Here is a 20,353-nt window from a genome sequence, read left to right as displayed (position 1 = left end):
TTCAGGTAGTTGTTGAGAGTGATAAGGTCTCTCCTCAGCCAACTCTTCCCAGACTGAACAACCCCAGGTCCCTCAGATGCTCCTCGTAGGTCATGTGCTCCAGGCCCTTCACAAGCCTCTTACCCTTCTCTGGACACACTCCAGCACCTCAACATCCTTTCTACAGGGAGGGGCCCAGAAGTGAACACAGTACTTAAGGTATGGCCTCACCAGTGCTGAGTACGGGGGGATGATCACCTCCCTGTTGCTGCTGGCCACTGTATTTCTAACACAAGCCAGGACGTTGTTGACTTTCCTGACCACCTGGGCACGCTGCTAACTCATATTCAGTCAATTATCAACCAATACCCCCAGGTCCCTCTCCAAGTTGCAGCTTTCCAACTGCACATCCCCAAGCCTATAGCTTGTCGGGGGGTTGTTGTGATGCAGGTGCAAGACCTGGCACTTGGCCCATCAGTCTAACCTGTCCAGACCCCACTGTAAAGCTTCCCTACCCTCTATCAGATTGACATAGCCACCCAGCTTGGTGTCATCAGCAAACTTATTGCAGATGCACTCAATGCCCTCATACAGATCATTAATAAAGATATTAAAGAGGACAGGCCCAACTACTGATCTCTGGGGGACACCACTAATGACTGGGCACTAGCCAGATTTAACTCCATTCACCACCACTCTTTGGGCCTGGTCATCAACAATTTTTTTTATCCAGTGCAGAGTGCACTTATCCAGGCCTTGTGCCATGAGTTTCTGAAGGAGAATGCTGTGGGAGACAGCATCAAAGGCTTTACCAAAGTCCAGGAGGCAATGTCCATAGCCCTTCCCTCTTCCACTAGGTGGGTCACCTTATTGCAGAAGGAGATCAGATAAGTCAGACAGGACCTGCCTTTCATAAACCCATGCTGACTGGCCTGATCACCTGGTTGTCTTGCAAGAGCCATATTAATAGCACTCAGGATGACCTGTTCCATAATGTTTCCTGGCACTGAGGTCAGACTGACAGGCCTCTAGTTACCTGGATCATCCTTTTGGGTGACAAATGCTGAGGCAGCTCAGCCTTCTCATTGTCTTTGGTCACCAGGTTCCCTCTTACATACAGTAGGGGGTGTACATTCTCCCTAGCCCTTTTACTGTCAACATACTTATGAAAGCACTTTCTGTTCTCATTAATGACACTGGCCAGACTGAGTTCTAGTTGAACTTTGACCTAATTTTCTCCCTACATATCCTTGCAAGAGCTTTGTACTCTTCCTGAGTTGCCTGCCCCTTTTCCCATAGCCATTCCTTTTCTTCACGAGTTCTACCTGAAGCTCTTTGCTCAGCCAGGCCTAGTTTTACCTATTAGCTGACAATCAATTTCTAAGAAAATATCAGACAGTGTGTTCTGTGGGAATCTGCCCTGGGTCCACTGCAATTAGTTTTTTTCCACAGATAACCTGAACATGGGAACAGTCAGTACTCCTCTTAACTGATCTGCAAACAATGCCAAGCTGGGGGGCAGGGGGAAGAGGTGCTACAAGAAATGGCAGTATTAGAACTCAGTATGATTCAAGGGAGTGTAATTTAGTGAAAAGAAACAAATGTCAGCGTTTCCACAGAACTGTTGAATAGCACAAATACAAGAAGACAGCTAACAACTGAGGAAGCCTGTAAAAAAGAGGCAGTTGCAGATCACAATCAAGCATAAATAACACCACATCAATAATTAACCCTTTAAAAGCAAATTTCAAAAAGGTACAGAAAACTCAAACAAGGTGAACAGTATATTGAGGTTATAGTGAACTCTCATGTAGTATTTTTTATTTATCCCTGACAAGGCCATGGGCACTTTGGAATTCCTTACAAAGGATTCACCACTCTTGTTACTGGGACAAGGATACAAAAAAACATATCCAGAAAAGGGTCTATAACAAAAGACTTAACTATGTGGGCATTTTTAAAGCTAAATGGTATTAGACTGATATATAATAATTGATATTACATCCAGTTCTGGAGCCCCTATTATAAGAGGGATATGGATGTGCTGGAATGTGTCCAGAGAAGGGCCACGAGGACGATCAGAGGGCTGGAGCACCTCTCCTGTGAGGACAGACTGAAGGAGTTGGGGCTGTTCAGTCTGCAGAAGAGAAGGCTCCAAGGTGACCTAATTGTGGCCTTCCAGTATCTGAAGGGGGCCTACAAGAAGGCTGGGGAGGGACTTCTCAGGATATCAGGTAGTGATAGGACTAGGGGGAATGGAATGAAGCTGGAGGTGGGGAGATTCAGGCTGGATGTGAGGAGGAAGTTCTTCACCATGAGAGTGGTGAAGCCCTGGAATGGGTTGTCCAGGGAGGTGGTCGAGGCCCCATCCCTGGAGGTGTTTAAGCCTAGGCTGGATGAGGCTCTGGCCAGCCTGATGTAGTGTGGGGTGTCCCTGCCCATGGCAGGGAGGGTGAAATTAGATGATCCTTGTAGTCCCTTCCAATCCTGACTGATACTATGATAAAGGAATGGTTTTCAAATATTTAAATCTATGAGAGAAAAAGAGACCTGCTTGTTATTACTTGCTCCATTTCCAGAAGCCATTGAACAGCTCATGCTGCCACCAGAAGGTACCCTACATCAACTGTTTCACTATGATTTCTCCTTCCTTTTTATTTTATGGGCTCAACAGATCCATGTAATGAATTACAATGTACTGATTCCACACCTGCTGCTCTTTGCAGCCTTTTGCTCAGCACTTCGCAGCACTCCCTGCAGGACCTAGACTGGTATGCAAGAACACTTTTGCTCATCTAAAGTAATTTCCAAAGGCAGGACCACTGACACATTCTCTTCCCAATTAGACTGCAATGATATTATTCTGCTGTACAGATTCCATGGTACACCCTGCATACCAAACGCATGCAGGAATCCTGACTGACAGTTTTCCTTTCTTTTTGAGTTTCTTCTTCCTCAAGGATTGAAATAGTTTCCTGACATTACAATTGGGATAACCCCTCAAAAATTTAAACTTGAGAAACCATTTAGAATAAACCTTTATTAGAATAAACCAAACCAGGTTGGAAGAGACCTTCAAGATCATCGTGTCCAACCCATCAACCAATCCAACCCACCCAAACAGCTAACCCATGGCACCAAGCACCCCATCAAGTCTCCTTCTGAACACCTTCAATGACGGCGACTCCACCACCTCCCCAGGCAGCCCATTCCATAGCGCAATCACTCTTTCTGTATAGAACTTCTTCCTAACATCCAACCTGAACCTCCCCTGGCGCAGCTTGAGACTGTGTCCTCTTGTTCTGGTACTGGGTGCCTGGGAGAAGAGACCATCATCAGCCTGTCTACAACCTCCCTTCAGGTAGTTGTAGAGAGTGATAAGGTCACCCCTAAGTCTCCTCTTCTCCAGGCTAAGCAGCCCCAGCTCCCTCAGCCTCTCCTCATAGGGCTTGTGTTCCAAACCCCTCACCAACTTTGTTGCTCTTCTCTGGACTCGTTCCAGCAAGTCAACATCCTTCCTAAACTGAGGGGCCCAGAACTGGACACAGTACTCGAGGTGTGGCCTAACCAGTGCAGTGTACAGGGGCAGAATGACCTCCCTGCTCCTGCTGGCCACACTGTTCTTGATGCAGGCCAGGATGCCATTGGCCTTCTTGGCTGCCTGGGCACACTGCAGGCTCATGTTAAGCCTACCATCAACCAGCACCCCCAGATCCCTCTCTGCCTGGCTGCTCTCTAGCCACTCTGACCCCAGCCTGTAGCACTGCATGGGGTTGTTGTGGCCAATGTGCAGAACCCGGCATTTGGATGTGTTAAATCTCATGCCGTTGGATTCTGCCCATCTGTCCAGCCTGTCCAGGTCTCTCTGCAGAGCCTCTCTACCCTCCAGCAGATCAACTCTTGCCCCCAGCTTGGTGTCGTCAGCAAATTTACTGATGATGGACTCAATGCCCTCATCCAGATCATCAATAAAGATGTTAAAGAGCACAGGGCCCAGCACTGATCCTTGGGGCACACCACTAGTGACTGGTTGCCAGCTGGATGTGGCACCATTCACCACCACTCTCTGGGCTCGGCCCTCCAGCCAGTTCCTAACCCATCGCAGTGTGCTCCCGTCCAAGCCATGGGCTGACAGCTTGGCCAGCAGTTTGCTATGGGGGACGGTGTCAAAGGCCTTGCTGAGGTCCAGGTAGACTACATCAACAGGCCTCCCCACATCCACCAGGCGGGTCACCTGATCATAGAAGGAGATCAGGTTGGTCAGGCAGGACCTGCCCTTCCTAAATCCATGCTGGCTAGGCCTGATCCCTTGGCCAGGTTTCACAGAGATTAAAGTCTGTTGTAGATTCTGACTTGGAAATTAAGCACCAGAGATTTGTATTTAGAGATCAACTACTATTATACACAAAGCCCAAACTAAACCCCTACAAATTAAACCTGAGCTATACCTGCTGCATTTGTTCAGTTTAGGTTCAAATGTATGCAAAAATTCAAAGGTTTATTTACAAACAGCTTCAGTATTAGGTGGTGGTGGGGGAAATGGTTTGTTGAAGATACTTTCAAAAAGTGTTACCTCTAACAAAACACTACACAAGACATTTCCTTAGCCACTTGGAATAGTGGAAAAAATATTCAGTTCAGGAAGCAAAAAATCATTGATGTGTTGTAGACCAAATCATAAACTTTGGTAAAAAAGGATAAAACAATGCTTAAGTCTTGCATTCTAATTAATTGCAAGTACATGCCTGCAATTGTATCTTTCAAATACATGAAGGTTTACCTGCAACACCATTCAATTCGGCCTTCCCCTTCACAAGTTTTTGCCCAGTGATTATCCGCAAGGTTTTTCATTGCCACAGCATATTCACACAGAGTTTCCTCATCCTCGCAGTGCTCACGCCAGATCTTATCAAAGTCTCCCACTAAGCAAAAACAACAACAGAAAAATTGCACATTAGATACAAAGCATCTCGTTATCTCCATGGCAAAATCCCCATCTTGCAATTGAAAGAAGTTACCCAGAGATTACTTTACCTGCTTGTAACAAAAAACAAGGTCACCTTTCTCTAGCCAAACACGAAATTCCAGGGTTTGGACAAGGAAGGAGCTATTGGATACTTGAGAAGATAGCAATATTCTGAGTACACTGCTTCTGTTCAGCTCGTTCTGCAAAAGTCAAGTTCCCAGGAAGTTTCACTTTAAAGTTTCTGTGCATGAGCATTAGTGGGACAAACATTTTAGATATGAAAGGTTTCCCAGGAGCTTTCATGATCATGGCAAATACTGTGATATTACATGTAAAAATGCTGAAAATGAAGTTTAACCCAGAATGCTGACTTCTTTGGATACACTGGAAAGAAATTCAGGCCTTTCCTGATGTCTGCCTAATCTAGCCAGCTCTAAGGAATTAGTTTCTAGGGAAGAGTACTGAAGAATGAAACCAACTACAGTCACAAAATCACAAACCTGTCTACTGATCCTAGGAACAGATTTATGTCAACAATCCTCACCTTGCTGAAGAAAACCTTGCACAATAAGTTTACTTCAAAGTATTTAAATGGGGTGATTTCCTTTCTTTTGGTGCTATCTATCCACTTCTAGCTGACTTTACATAACAGACTGCTAAACAAAAACAAGATAAATGGTAGTCATGGCTAGCCACAATTCCTATTGTGGTTTCTACACCATGCAAACCCTTGTTTTACCTTACTAAAAAGACATTTCTGCCCTAAGAAAGAAAAATACACACTCACTGCTATGACCTTCATTAATGCTTTTTTGTGTTTCTTCATTACATATGTGCACACATCTAATATAAACATAAATTTGCAGAATAAAAATTATCTACTGATTTTGCACCCACAGGCTGATACAGCTATGTTTTACCAAGGTTTCAAGAGCAGAGCTATGCATTAAGCTTTGAGACATCCTTTTCACAAGAAGGTTACAGAAGCAATTTTTGTAGCACCTTCACATTACAGAAAAAAAACAACCAAAAACCTATATCAAGCATAAACAAATTATTAATGTCTGCTAAAGCCTCTAAGTAATTTACACTATGACCTGTCCTTCTCTTACCAGTGAAAGGTGTCTGTTTCTAACCCACTAATAGCAACTGTTAATTGTAGCAAAGTTCTAATTAGCAGTAAATAACAGATTTCTTCCACTGGCAATCTTTTTATTTTCACTCCTTGCATGAGCAAAGTAGTAACAATTCCTCATCTCTCCCATCCTCCATTTACAGCAAGATTGGGTACAATGGACAAGTATAGACAGTTACACACGTACAAGATTTAAACTACCCATCCAGGTTACTCCCTTTTAAGTTTGGTTTAGGGATGTCACAGCAATTTTCTCTTCAAAACAATCACCTAGCACACCTGTACAATCATCAAAGTGAGTCATATTTAAAACCAGGTGTTTATACTCCCTTGTGTGAGATGGTAGTTTTGATGGAAGGGAGAGGCCATGATTTAGTTTTTAACAAAACAGGGAAGCTATACAAGAAATCACCTATTCTGCTTTCTGTTCAAAAAGCATAGATGAGAAAGTTATTAGACTGGAAGAAAAGAAAACAAAACAAAGGTAGCCTTATATTTGAAGGGTGTCCCTCATTATTTCCCAAATAATCCAAGTTTGGAGAGATATGCTTTATAAGATACTGATATGGTTGCTAACTGACCACTATAACAGATGAACACCCTGGTCGCAGGTGGGACCCCACAGGGGTTTGTGCAAAAAACCTGTAGGTCACAAAACCTGTAAGTCACTTTTCCAGAGCTTTCAGGAGTGCCTTATGTAGAGGCAATCATGCAGGACAGAAAATACTCTACTGATGACAGAGAGCAACAAATAAATGGTATAGAAAGTAACCTACCAGCAAAGCAGACAAAACAAATACAGCTCTCATGAATCGTTGTTTCTGGTGTCCAAGTGCCAAACTTACACAGCACCAAGCCAGAAAGCACTAGCTTAGATCAAAGTGTATTCTCAGTAGCCAATTAATTCCAGTGCAAATTAGATAAAGTTTCAAAGTTCCTCTGCCACAGTCCACTGAATCTTACTGCATGCTCCAGACAACTGTGAAACATACAGCTTGAAGAATACACAGATAATTACAAAGGAAGAGAAGTAAATAAAAGAACACTTCTGAGAGGAAATCTCACAAATACAAACCACCAATAGTGCTGTTCTTTTAGTCAGTTACTTAATTTTGTCTATTCTTAAGCAATTACTCTATTTTCAAATAACCATTTTTCCCTAAAACTTGTGAAACCAAACAGATGAGGAAGAGAAAACATGCAAAGATCAGATGTTCTTAAGTAGCCATTCCTTTATCAAAGTAGTGATGTCTCCTAATGCTGCATTCTGCTCTCATAGCAACTCCTGTTTCCTTGTGAACAAAGCACAGATTTGCACCTCTCTGAAAGTCAGATGAGGGTCAAAGAGTTCACAGATAAGGGATTTTAAATTTAGATATGTAGCAACAGACATGGAGGTGGCTAACAGCAGTCTGGGATATGAACTTTGGGTTACAACAGAGCTGTCTATGACAGTAACAGCTTCTTGGCACTAAGCTGTCATGAAAATAAAACTGAAAGATACAGACTATTAGGAAAGACATGCGGAACAAAAGTGAAACATTTATCACAAAGCAACTCTGTCACACATTCCATATCAAGTAATTTCTGGTACTTGTGATTTGTTTTCATCTACCAATACAGCCAGTCTGGAGATACAGAAAATGGTAAGGTGGAACAGATACAGCTCAGCTTCTGAGAAACACCTAAACAGAGGGAAAGAAAAGCCGCATGAAAGCAGGAGATGACAGACCTCCTCAAAATCATGAGTGACAGACAAAATGTAAATATGGAACAATTTCTGGTTTGTTTAAGATTAGAAGATATTCAGGAAAAACATAAGGCAACTTCAAAGCAGAAAAAAAAAAAAACCAAAACCAAAAAACCTTCACAGAATAAGCAAGCAAGCATATGGTGATACTCCAGCAGCACACCTAGAATAGAATAGAATAGAATAGAATAGAATAGAATAGAATAGAATAGAATAGAATAGAATAGAATAGAATAGAATAGAATAGAATAGAATAGAATAGAATAATAAACCAGGTTGGAAGAGACCTTCAAGATCATTGCGTCCAACCCATCAACCAATCCAATCCACCTAAACAACTAAACCATGGCACCAAGCACCCCATCAAGTCTCCTCCTGAGCACCTCCAATGATGGTGACTCCACCACCTCCCCGGGCAGCCCATTCCAATGGGCAATCACTCTGTATAGAACTTCTTCCTAACATCCAACCTAAACCTCCCCTGGCACAGCCTGACACGGTGTCCTCTTGTTCTGGTGCTGGCTGCCTGGGAGAAGAGACCAACCTCTGCCTGTCTACAACCCCCCTTCAGGTAGTTGTAGAGAGTGATAAGGTCACCCCTGAGACTCCTCCTCTCCAGGCTAAGCAACCCCAGTTCCCTCAGTCTCTCCTCATAAGGCTTGTGTTCCAAACCCCTCACCAACTTTGTTGCCCTTCTCTGGACTCATTCCAGCAAGTCAACATCCTTCCTAAACTGAGGGGCCCAGAACTGGACACAGTACTCGAGGTGCGGCCTAACCAGTGCAGTGTACAGGGGCAGAATGACCTCCCTGCTCCTGCTGGCCACACTGTTCTTGATGCAGGCCAGGATGCCATTGGCCCTCCTGGCTGCCTGGGCACACTGCAGGCTCATGTTCAGCCTACCATCAACCAGCACCCCCAGGTCCCTCTCTGCCTGGCTGCTCTCCAGCCACTTTGACCCCAGCCTGTAGCACTGCATGGGATTGTTGTGGCCAATGTGCAGAACCCGGCACTTGGATGTGTTAAATCTCATGCCCTTGGACTCTGCCCATCTGTCCAGCCTGTCGAGGTCTCTCTGCAGAGCCTCTCTACCCTCCAGCAGATCAACTCTTGCCCCCAGCTTGGTGTCGTCAGCCAATTTACTGATGATGGACTCAATGCCCTCATCCAGATCATCAATAAAGATGTTAAAGAGCACAGGGCCCAGCACTGATCCTTGGGGCACACCACCACTGACTGGCCGCCAGCTGGATGTGGCACCATTCACCACCACTCTCTGGGCTCGGCCCTCCAGCCAGTTCCTAACCCATCGCAGTGTGCTCCCGTCCAAGCCATGGGCTGACAGCTTGGCCAGGAGTTTGCTATGGGGGACGGTGTCAAAGGCCTTGCTGAGGTCCAGGTAGACTACATCCACAGGCCTCCCCACATCCACCAGGCAGGTCACCTGCTCATAGAAGGAGATCAGGTTGGTCAGGCAGGACCTGCCCTTCCTAAATCCATGCTGGCTGGGCCTGATCGCTTGGCCATCCTGTGAGTGCTGTGTGATTGCACTCAGGATGACCTGTTCCATAATCTTGCCTGGCACTGAGGTCAGGCTGACAGGCCTGTAATTCCCTGGTTCATCCAACCGGCCCTTCTTGTGGATGGACACCACGTTGGCCAGCTTCCAGTCTTCTGGGACCTCTCCAGTGAGCCAGGACTGATGATGGAGAGTGGCTTAGCCAGCTCATCTGCCAGCTCTCTCAGCACCCTAGGATGGATCCCATCTGGTCCCATGGACTTGTGGGGATCCAAGCAGCTGAGGAGAGCTCCAACTATCTGCTCCTGGAACATAGGGAAACTATGCAGCTCCCTGGCTCCTCCTGCCAGCTCTGCAGGCCAGCTGTCTGGAAGACATTCTGTCCTGCTAGTAAAAATTGAGGCAAAGAAGGTGTTAAGTACCTCTGCCTTTTCCTCATCCTTTGATACAATGTTTCCCTCCATGTCCACCAAGGAGTGAAGGTTGTCCTTTCCCTTCCTCTTGCTATTAATGTATTTATAGAAGGACTTTTTGTTGTCCTTCACAGTAGAGGCCAGTTTAAGCTCCAAATGTGCTTTTGCCTCTCTAATTTTCTTCCTACATGATCTAGCAACATCCTTAAACATTCTGTGGGTTGCCTCACCTTTCTTCCAAAGATGATACCACCTCTTTTTTTCCCCTTAGTTCTATTAAAAGTTCATTACCCATCCAGGCTGGCCGTCTGCCCCGGTGGTTCATCTTCCGGCACATTGGCACAGCCTGTTCCTGCGCCTTCAAGAGTTCTTCCTTGAAGCAGGTCCAGCTCTCCTGGACCCCTTTATTTTTAAGGGCTTTATCCCAAGGAACCCTCTGAGTTAGTTCCTTGAGTAACCTGAAGTCTGCCCTTCGGAAGTCTAAGCATCTGCTGTTGACCCAGTGTCAGTGCTGGATTGGTAAGATGTCAATTTACCTGCTCTTTGATTAATGTAAGCTCCAGAAGAATGGCAGATAAAGCATCGTAAGACACTGGCACCATTGTGTAGGGACTTTAAAAGAATGGTCTGAAGTCCTGTTTACCTTGAGCAAGTACTACTGGTTTGGTTTGTTTTTTTCCTCATTCTTCTTTGGGGTGAGCTTTGAGAAGGCACAGACAGGTGTCCTTGATTTATGGGAACTTTAATTCCAGAATCATGCCCCAATTCTCAGTTGAAAATGCAAATAATGCTTCCAATCTGTTAAGATTTTGAGGTAGTGACTACAATAGATCTCACAGAATCCGTTTTCAAGCTGATACACAGAACATAGTAGCGCTATGTATTTATTTTTTCAAGCAATACCATGTAATCCACTGTGTATTAATTTTTTAAACAGTACATTATGATCAATGTGCAAACATTTATTTATGAATCATTGCTGGTGTAACCAAAAAGGGCTGTTGAATGTGCAGGAAGGTTTCATGGCAAAACTAATGGTTACTAAAGAAAGAAATAAAGTCTTCTGTTGAGCAATTAATAAGGCTGTAAATTAAACAGAAGTTCGTGGCAGGCTAATCTAAAGGAAAAAACCAACCAAGCAAACAAAAATTTTGCATCTTCCACCATATCAAAGTTAATATTTGATTTTGTACATTAAACTTTGCATCTCGCATACTCATGACCAAACCATAATACAGAGTTTAAGGCTACTCAACACTCAGCTATGCACTTGGAGATCACCTTTTATGTGATTTAAAACCTGTTTTGAGCACTGACTCTTCAGAGATCTTCATACATTTCAGCCCTCCATTAAGGAATCAGCTACACCAACATCCAGCTGAAAGGCATGACTGGCAAGACTGGCTCATTACAGGAGTTTTGCACATCTCTCAAATCACTGAAGTGGCTTATTTAAAAAATATCTAATGTTTGCTCTCCTCTCTATGTGGAATCATCCAAAAAAATAACCTATACTTTGCCTTGAAGACTAAGTATTCCTTTAAAAATTAAAAACCCCAAAGCCCACCTCTTTCTACCAATTCTGAGAACAAATGAGTGAGCAACTTGCAGGTTCTTTGTAACACAGCCTTCTATAATGCAGTGACAAAAATTCAATAGTATTTACCTAAAACAGATTAATTCCTCTAAACAGTTTCTACCCACATTAACATTGCCCACAAAATAGCCAAATTGGACAAAGCACAGAGTAATCAGTAGTTGCTGAATTCTGTAACAAAGAGAACAGGTCAGGCATGTAGAAGTTATTTTTAAGTGATCCTAATTACAAGATAGTTTTAATTGTAGGTAACCTAACAAAGACTTAAAGTTAGCTGTAAGTTTCAACAACAGAAAACACTTTTAATGAAGAAGAAGGAATCATATAAGCTGAGTAAGAACTCTCCTCATTCCATATTTATTTAGAAGATGTCAAAGGTCCCCAGGATGGCATGAGAAGACAACCTTCACTAATCTTGGTGGGACAATCCCACACCATAGCTCTTTTTTTCAGGCACTCTATTTTTAAGAACAAAAATCCAGCTTGCTTTTGTCCACCTTCCCCACCTCCTTTTTCTTTTTTTTTTTAAAGATATTTCTTTATAGAGTATTAAACAGAACTGTCATTTAAGGTATGTTTATGAAACACTTATTCTTCAACATCTGACAGAACAAATCATATCAATTGGTATTTTAAACAAAACAACAATGTATACGAAAGAAACAGAGCTCAGTTTTGCTTGAGGCAGTATTTTTCATTTCAGAATGGGACAGAACCTTGAACAACTGATTTCAATCATTCTATCAAGCAATAAAATAGTTAAGTCATATAGACTTAAAAGTACTATCTGCATCCACCAGACAAGTTTTGCAATTGTTGTTTTCCCCTTAGTTCTACTGGCACTTAAGAAGAACAGTGCAGTCATCTCTGACAATCTTAAAACCAAGTACAAAATATTTCATCCATCTCTGAACAAGATCTTGCATCCCAAAATGTAACTGACACCATGTACTTGAGCTTCAGGTAGATGCAACATGGGTTTAGATCTTAATCAACAATTTCCCCCAAGACAAACAGTATTTTAAACACTTGAAGACTGGAATTAGAACAGTCATTATTTCAAGAAGGAAAACTGCAATTTTCTGAGATAAATTGATAATGTAAAAATCAAATTCAACCCACTCCCATTCAATACTTCTATTTAACAGCTTATTGCTTTCCTATGTACACCTTTTATGGCTCTGGTGGAGGAGAAAATAGGCCCAATACATTAACTAACAAAGACAGAATCATAAGTGACATCTTCACACTTGTACAGCAGTAATTAATAAAGTTCCTTGAATTTTCTCATTATAAAACCCAAACCTATCCCCAAAATTAACAGGTGCCCATGACAATGCTGGATAAATTCAGACAACAGGCTGAAGGCCACAGTAACACTTCACAAGATCTTTGAGCCTTCATAGTTGTTGATGGCAACGCACTGCAAAACTGAAAAAAACCCATCTCATTTTCAGCTTCTTAAGACTGCCTCGCACTTCCTGGAAACAATAAACTACTTTCTACAACATTTGAAATAGTAAATGGGAAAAGCAACCCTATGCTGTTCACTAGGCTAAAGCTGAAACCAAACTCCCGTTACTAAATGTCGTCATTAACGGTGAACATCAGTTGAAGCTTAGCTGTACTACTGAATGTCTAGACACTGTGGCAATGATTAACAAAATTAATTACGTGTGGAATATCAACTAATAATATGCTATTTACAGCTTTCAGCGTCTACAGGATAAATTAAATTCAATGAACATCAGACTTAGTAAAACAGCACATCCAGTATTTTTGTGAAAGACAACATTAGGTATTTGGCATCACTTTTACAATTTTACATGTCTAAATACAGAACATGAACCTCAGCTCGGACAAAGGTCAAGCAACATTTTTCTTGTCTTGTCTGACTAGTGTTTGCTTCACAATTCTTGCAATTAATTTGAAATACTTCACACTAAAAACCTTCTTTTAAAAAGTGCAAGAATTTAATTTTCTTTCTCTCAATGTTCCTCTCTTCTACTCATATAGAAAGGATTCATTTGATCAAGTGTGGACTTTTACAACTGACTTATCAGGTAAACTTCCTATCTGTTTACACCAGACAGACCCCCAGGACACAATTAATCCACTGTTTAAAGCATCTACTAAGGGTCAGCTTTTATCACTGTAAAGAGTGATCTATGTCTCAGACCTGCTATAAATTTCTGATGGCTGTAACACAAACAGTGGGTAGCCTATTTGTGATAGTTTAAGCAATTATGCCCCCCAGGTGTTGAATCTACTCCACTGGAAGCGATCTCCCCTCTCTCCTCTTACCCAAACCTGGCTTTCCAGGATGAACTACGTGCTGCACTTTAATGACACCAACACAGAGATGAACAGTTTAGCAGAAACTACTGATTTGTGCAAATGCAGAAGCAAAAATCAGAAGCAGCTGAGGACCATTATGCTGACCCTCTAACAGTAAGACCATCTTCCCTGCCAAAGCAATAAAGGAGCAGTGAAGAAGGTTACATATAGCTGTTTGTTCAGTGGATACAAGCCTGCTGTAGTCAGTCCATTTGTGGGCTAACTAAACAGTACCAATGAATAAAGCCCCTCTAGCTGTAAAATATTATGGGATTTCTAAAGAACATTTCCCTGCAAAACTGTGGTGTGCAAACTGTAAGGGCAAACCTATCTTAAGGCTCATGTCATAAAATAGCACTAATTTAATGTAAAGGAATTCAGTTTATATTGCTTCAAAATGTAACAGTTACAAAATGTCTCTCTTCCCAGAAGTCAATGCAAGCGGGAAGAGACAAATGCAGACTTTGAAAACTTAGGTTTATTTTGACAGTAAGCCTCTTACATTTAACAAATGAGTAACAAGAAGTAACAAATGTTAACTTTCTGCATAGAGTTCAGTGGCAAAGTTTTCTTGTCCTGTGAAAAATGTCAGTATTTCAAAACACTTCCTGTTTCACATCAGGAAGAACTTAAGTTCTCTCAAGGTTTTAAATGAAAAACATGAGAGAGGAAGAGATCATAAAGCAACTGATTTCAGAAACAACAATTCTCACATGAAAGTCTAAACCGCCTACCTAAGGCTGCTACTTACTGTCAGATAGGGTCCTGTAAATTCTAATTTTCTGGATTTGAAAAACCTCTTAAATACTATTTATTTCATTGAAGTCTCAACAAATCTTTCTTTTAAGGAATCAAACTACCACCTACAAATGTTTCTATGAGCTTCTGTGATATAGTAACTAGTATCAGAATCACCCAGAACTGGTATTTGTCCTAAGAGCCTTAACAAGCGTACAGAAGGAAGAGAGAATGTTTTAGTGTACACACAGCAAACTTTCATAAAATACCTTTACAGACACCTCAGCAAATTTTTTTCCACTTGCACTCGATACAGGATTTGCAGGGAGAAGCAGAGTGTCCTGTAAATCAACTTTTCAGACTACATACAAAACCATACGTAACCGAGGGCTATGCGGCACGGAAAATGTTTACTTGATAAATACAGCTCTGAATGATTACAAAGGTAATAAAGAACTCAGAGAAAAAGGCTGCCTCTGCATCAAGTGTAGGGATTTTTATCTCAGTAAAAATTAAACCTATTTGGCTGCTACAAGCAACTGGAAAGAAACAAATAATCACATAGCAGATGTTCACACTGCAGATGTTCAATAGATCAAGTTTTTCCTACAAAACATTAAATCTGCTTTTAGAAGCCTGTCAGGTCTGATGGATATCAGCATCCATGCAATATATGCTACATACATGCAACCCATGGCTACATGTGCCTAAAAGATTAATAGACAAAAAGTCTCTAAAATTTGGGGTCACCTATGGTACCAGGCAATAGAACCATGAGCAAGAGACTAAATAAAAAATTGGGTTTCCCCCAATCTCCATATTGTAATAGGCTAGTAGGAGAAATTAAAATCTCATGAAAAAGTACTGAAATTAGGGGTTTAGTGCTTATTTCAAACGTGCAGGACCCAGAAGTTTCTCCTAAGTGAATAACTGAGCACTTGAAAGCTGCTTCAGCTTTTGGCTTTTACCCTAGTGTGTAAGGCAGTTAAGATTAATTCATTTGGACAGGAAACAGAAGTAAAACTTCAGAAAAAATTGAATCTTATGCTAATGAGATACACTCCTAAGTGAAAACACTACAGCTCATTGTTCTTTGTTCTCACATAAAAATGTTTTCTTCATGAAGTTTATAGGCTAACCTAAGTATTTTTAGGAACCACTGGACATGTTTTCTTTGTCTGTATTACTGTCTTAAAGTAGCCTGAAACAAATTGTTCACAATTAGCTAATTTGATTGACATTAAATCAGTGAGGACAAGAACCAACCACTGTAATTAAAATACATATGTATTTCTTTTTCCTCTGCATTAGAAAACTCACATCAATTTGCTAAACTTCTTTAAACCACTTAAAAAAAATATATGACATAATGCCACCACAGGATGCACAGTGGAGAAGAGAGTATCCTACAATTGCAAAATACCAAATCTGTCATGGGTTTTATGAGTGCATGCTTCTCTTCTCTATTTAGGGAGGGTGTAAGGGAACAAAAGAAAAGAGAGTATGGAAAAAAAGAAGGGAAAAAAAAAGAAGAAGAAAGGAGGAAAAAAATAGATATATTCCTACTAGAAAGTAATACTAGATTAGCGACAACCCAAACACAGGAAAAGGTACTAGTCACAAAGTGTAAAGGTTGTTGAACAAAACAAACAAACAACAATTCACTGCAGGCTTGGGGAAGAGTGGCTGGAAAGCAGCCTGGTGAAAAGGGATCCGGGGCAGATGAGCATGAGCCAGCAAGTGTGCCCAAGTGGCCAAGGCCAACAGCATCCTGGCCTGTATCAAAAACAGTGTCCAGCAGGAGTAGGGAAATGATCACGCTCCGGTACTCAGCCCTGGTGAGGCCCGGCTTGAGTACTGTATTCAGTTCTGGGTGCCACAATATAGGAAAGGCATCCTGGAGGGAGTCCAGAGAAGAGCAACAAGGCTGGTGAAGGGTTTGGAGGGCATGCTGTACAAGGAGTGGCTGAGGGAACTCAGGTTGTTTCAGTATAGAGAAGGGAAGGCCGAGATTTTATTGCTCTCTACAACTACCTGAAAGGAGGTTGTAGTGAGGCTGGTGTTGGTCTCTACTCCCAAGCAACCAGCAACAGAAAGAGAAGAAATGGGCTTAAGTTGTGGCAGAGGAAGTTTAGATTGGATATTAGGAAAAATTTCTTTACTGGAAGAGTGGTGAGGCATTGGAACAGGCTGCCCAGGGTGATGGTGGAGTTGCCATTACTGGAGGTGTTCAAGAAGCATACAGATGTGGCACTTCAGGATATAGTTTAATGGTCATGGTAGTTGAGTTACAGTTGGACTTGATCTTAAAGGTCTTTTCCAACCTTAATGATTCTATGATTTGATGCAAACTTTAAAGAATTTAAGCTGAGCCACATTGAACATGGAAAATGCTTATAGCAAGTACACCGGAATGCTCTGGGACTACAGTATGACATGAGCCACAGCAGGGAAGTATGTGCAAAATCTATCCACCACATTTACAATCAAAAGTGGTTCCACAAATGCAGGATTTCAAAAAAAAAAAAAAAGAAGGAAAAAAAAAAAGGCAAGATTCAGCTCAGTTATAGCTTTTCACTAAGTTAAAAATAAGAAACTAACAACAACCAATGAAAAACTTCAAACTCTTTAGATGATATGAAGCTGACTAAACTTAAATTCAGGAAAGAGGGCAACTGTTGTGGGAAATGAAACAAAATGATACCAATTGCACCAGTCACAAGCAAGGCAGATAATATACTGGCTTGCCTTTTACAATTGCTCATTGAAACTCAAGGCTTGCTAACATCAGCAAGGCAAATGAATTCTCAAACAAATCAGATTATTGAAATCAAGCCTGTATAACTTCTATCAACAAACATCTCTGTGTCTCAAGGAAGCATCGATTTCCCTTCAACACTTCTAACAGGAGACAGTAACTGAAGATCCTATTACCAAAGGCTTGCTTTCTTATGCACCCTGTGCAACATAATTGTATAGCTTTCAGAAGGATACTTGACATGCCTTTTCCTCTAGTGAAGTTAATATGCAATTCTACTTCAGTATCTACAAAGCAACAGCAATTCTAGTACTGTTTGCTTGTGTAGACAAAATGGAAACTAGCTTCATAGAACTCTAGAAAACTTGAAGCACAGTGAGAAAACCTCAAACCCTCAGAAAACCAAACCAAAGAATGCCAATACTCTGGAATAATACAGGTAGTTATGTTTATGTTCCATATGGAGGTGGGTGTACTGCACTATAGAGAGAAGAGACTATCCCTGTATAAGCAGCTGTTAGCATATAACCAAGGATACATCTTTCACCTTATTTTTTTCATACCACATTATTATTCAATTTGTACTGAGAAATTACAGATGATTTCTTGCTTTCCTGCTTCTCTTTAGCAAACTGTCAATTTTTACTTCATCAGGACAATGTACTTGCCAGTTGGTGTCTCAGAGTATTAGAAAACAAACAAAAATCCCAAGATCCTTCAGAGGTCAATCAATTACAATTTCAGAATGACATCAAAGGCATTGAGAAAGGAGATTCTCAAGCCTGCTTTTAGAAGCATAGAGAAATGGGGGGAGAAAAGACTACAAAAATACAATTTTGCAGTTGAAACAACCAGATTCATTAAATATTAGACTACTAACCACTATCAACTTGTAAAGACCACCTACTAGTGGATGAGTAGACAATGGGTGGAGTTCACATTGTTGCATAGAGGTGACCAATGTTTGAGTTCTAACTCTCTCCATGAAAATACATACAATATTGCTCATTTACAGTGACTAAAAAAAAATCACCAAATTTTGCACTAACACACGCTTTACAGGACATACAAGGTAAGTTTAAAGTACTATTTGTTCTTTTGCTTAACCACTTATATTGAATCAACACATAAAACACAACTTATCCTTGCATACTAACTTGCTCTTTGCTGAGAATTAGGCTTACATAGGCTTCCAGGTAATTTAGGCTCCCATATGAAAAGTATTTAGTTGTTACAGAGATCGCTCACATTTCTTTTTTCAAGTTAATAGTTTCAATGTTTGTCTGTCCTAAGCTACAGGCACTCTGAAATAACAGAGAAATACGAACTCCTCAACTGTTCCTTCATCTCAATATCAGAACAAGCGAGAGCTTCCCTCCAGTTTTGGCTCACCAAGGCCAAAATAAACAGTGGCTCTTGATCACCATCTGTATAGCTAGATTTCTCTGCGCAAATTCCATGGACAGGCTTCTGAAGTCCAGAAAGCAGAACGACATTGTTATTGTAACAGAAGTGTCATACACAGACATAGAGGGGAGACAAGAACTAGTGCCTACAACAGGAAAGGTTCCAACTTTCTAAGTGTCTTTCTTGAGACAAACACCAGCTCAGCAGCGAGCTGTGGAGACACTGAATGAATGGATGCATTTTTTGTAAGCTGTGTATAAAGAAGATTGAAGAGATCATTATAATCAACCTAAGGAGGTAACAAATCTCAGCTCTGACACTCATCTGAAGGCATTTCTAGGTTTTGAGCATTCCAGTGCCACCCGTAAGAACTTTGCATAAGGGTGTTAAGACTGACGACAAAGTAGATTTTTCAAGGACTTCCCTGTTGTGCTTAGTGCTCCAGCCCACACTATCCCTCCACGAATCAAAGGCAAGAGGCATAAACAGTTCACAAAGCCCGGGCTTCTCCAGCTCACCATTCAATATCTCCTGGCATTCACGAGCTACTGTCCTCCCCACTCCTGTAGAATGCCAGGCTGTAAAACACTGCCTTTCTGCAAGCTGTTTGTGGTGAAAGGCCTCGCTGCAGCTATGAGCAATCAGATGTCACAAGGAGCGGTAAGACAGGGCCACACGACCCCATGTCCATACACAGCTGCTGCGCACCTTTAGACAAGCTCACGTTTTCATCTCGCAGCATTATTCGTGCACTCCAATCCTCTCCTCCTATATCCCATGGGAAAAGCTCCTAGAGATGCGCCGTGAGCCTTTCCGAGCCGGGAAGGGGTCTCCGCTGCCTAGAGACGGCGGGAAGCGGCAAGACCTCGGCAAACCCGACCGGGGCTCCTCGGCGGGGCTCCGGCGCCCCCGGTCGCCTGGGGAGGAGTAGCAAGCCCGGAGCTGCTCAAAGCCGCGGCTCCCGGCCCCCCATCCCCCCCTCTCCCGACACACCCCCTTCGGCAGCGGTCTGCGGCCCAGCCGGCCCGAGCCGCTCTGGCAGCGGCTGGGGGCACAGGGCCACCCCGTCGCGCCCGCCCGCGGGGAACACCCCCATCCGCGCGGAGACCCCCAGGGGGGCGGTTCCCCCTCCTCCCGCCACGGCACAACAGCTCGCCGTCGGACACTACACACCCCCCCGCGGTTCTCCTCCCAGCCCGTCCCGGCTCCCACGTTGAGGGGAGCCTGGTGGACCGGCCTGGGCGGCGCGGAGGGGTCGGCCCCCTCCCCCGTGGTTACCTTCCCGGTACTTCTTGCGCAGCCGCCGGTGGACGCTCTTCACCACCCCCGAGAGCTTTTCCTGCTCCAGCTTCCGCTCCTGCTCCGGGGGTGGCGGCGGCAGGGGAGCAGCAGCAACGGCAGCAACGGCGGCCTCGCCGGGCCGGAGCAGAGGCCGAGGCTGGGGCTGTGGAACGGCCTCCATGGTGTTACCGCTGCTCCGCTGCGCGCAGCCCGGCCAGGAGAGAAGGAGGCGTGAGCACCGGGCGCTATGGCAGGGCGGGCATGCGCCTCGTCCGCCCCGGACCGCCCCGCACGGCATGCCGGGAGATGGAGTCTTCAGCCGCTCCCGCCTCCCAATGGCCGCGCCTCCGCCGGTTGGCACCGGGGCTCAACGATGGTGCCATTCGGTGATGACTGGCGTCTAGTGTCGTCTCTCGGCCGTGAGGGCATGGGGTTGGCCGCACCTCGGAGGCTTCGTCTTGGCTATTGCCAGC

The 20,353-nt window shown here is 43.1% G+C and overlaps 1 protein-coding gene across 1 annotated transcript in view; it reads right to left on the bottom strand.

The window, feature by feature from the left end:
* SAMTOR (S-adenosylmethionine sensor upstream of mTORC1) overlaps positions 1–20,105 on the bottom strand; it is a 44,673-nt gene extending 24,568 nt beyond the window's left edge. The window contains exons 1-2 of the mRNA XM_068169944.1: positions 19,878–20,105; positions 4,760–4,901 (exon numbers count right to left, since the gene is read on the bottom strand). Of these exons, the coding sequence (XP_068026045.1) occupies positions 4,760–4,901; positions 19,878–20,061 (326 nt within the window). The 5' untranslated portion in view covers positions 20,062–20,105. The remainder of the gene's footprint in view (positions 1–4,759; positions 4,902–19,877) is intronic.
* Between the last annotated feature and the right edge of the window lie 248 nt (positions 20,106–20,353).

This window comes from Melanerpes formicivorus, unplaced genomic scaffold (assembly GCF_026170545.1).
Source record: "Melanerpes formicivorus ecotype bairdi unplaced genomic scaffold, bMelFor1.0.p_v2 SCAF_3, whole genome shotgun sequence".
NCBI classification, from domain to species: domain Eukaryota; kingdom Metazoa; phylum Chordata; class Aves; order Piciformes; family Picidae; genus Melanerpes; species Melanerpes formicivorus.
The sequence above is the reverse complement of the archived record's forward strand: the minus strand, read 5'-3'. Positions and strand labels throughout refer to the sequence as shown.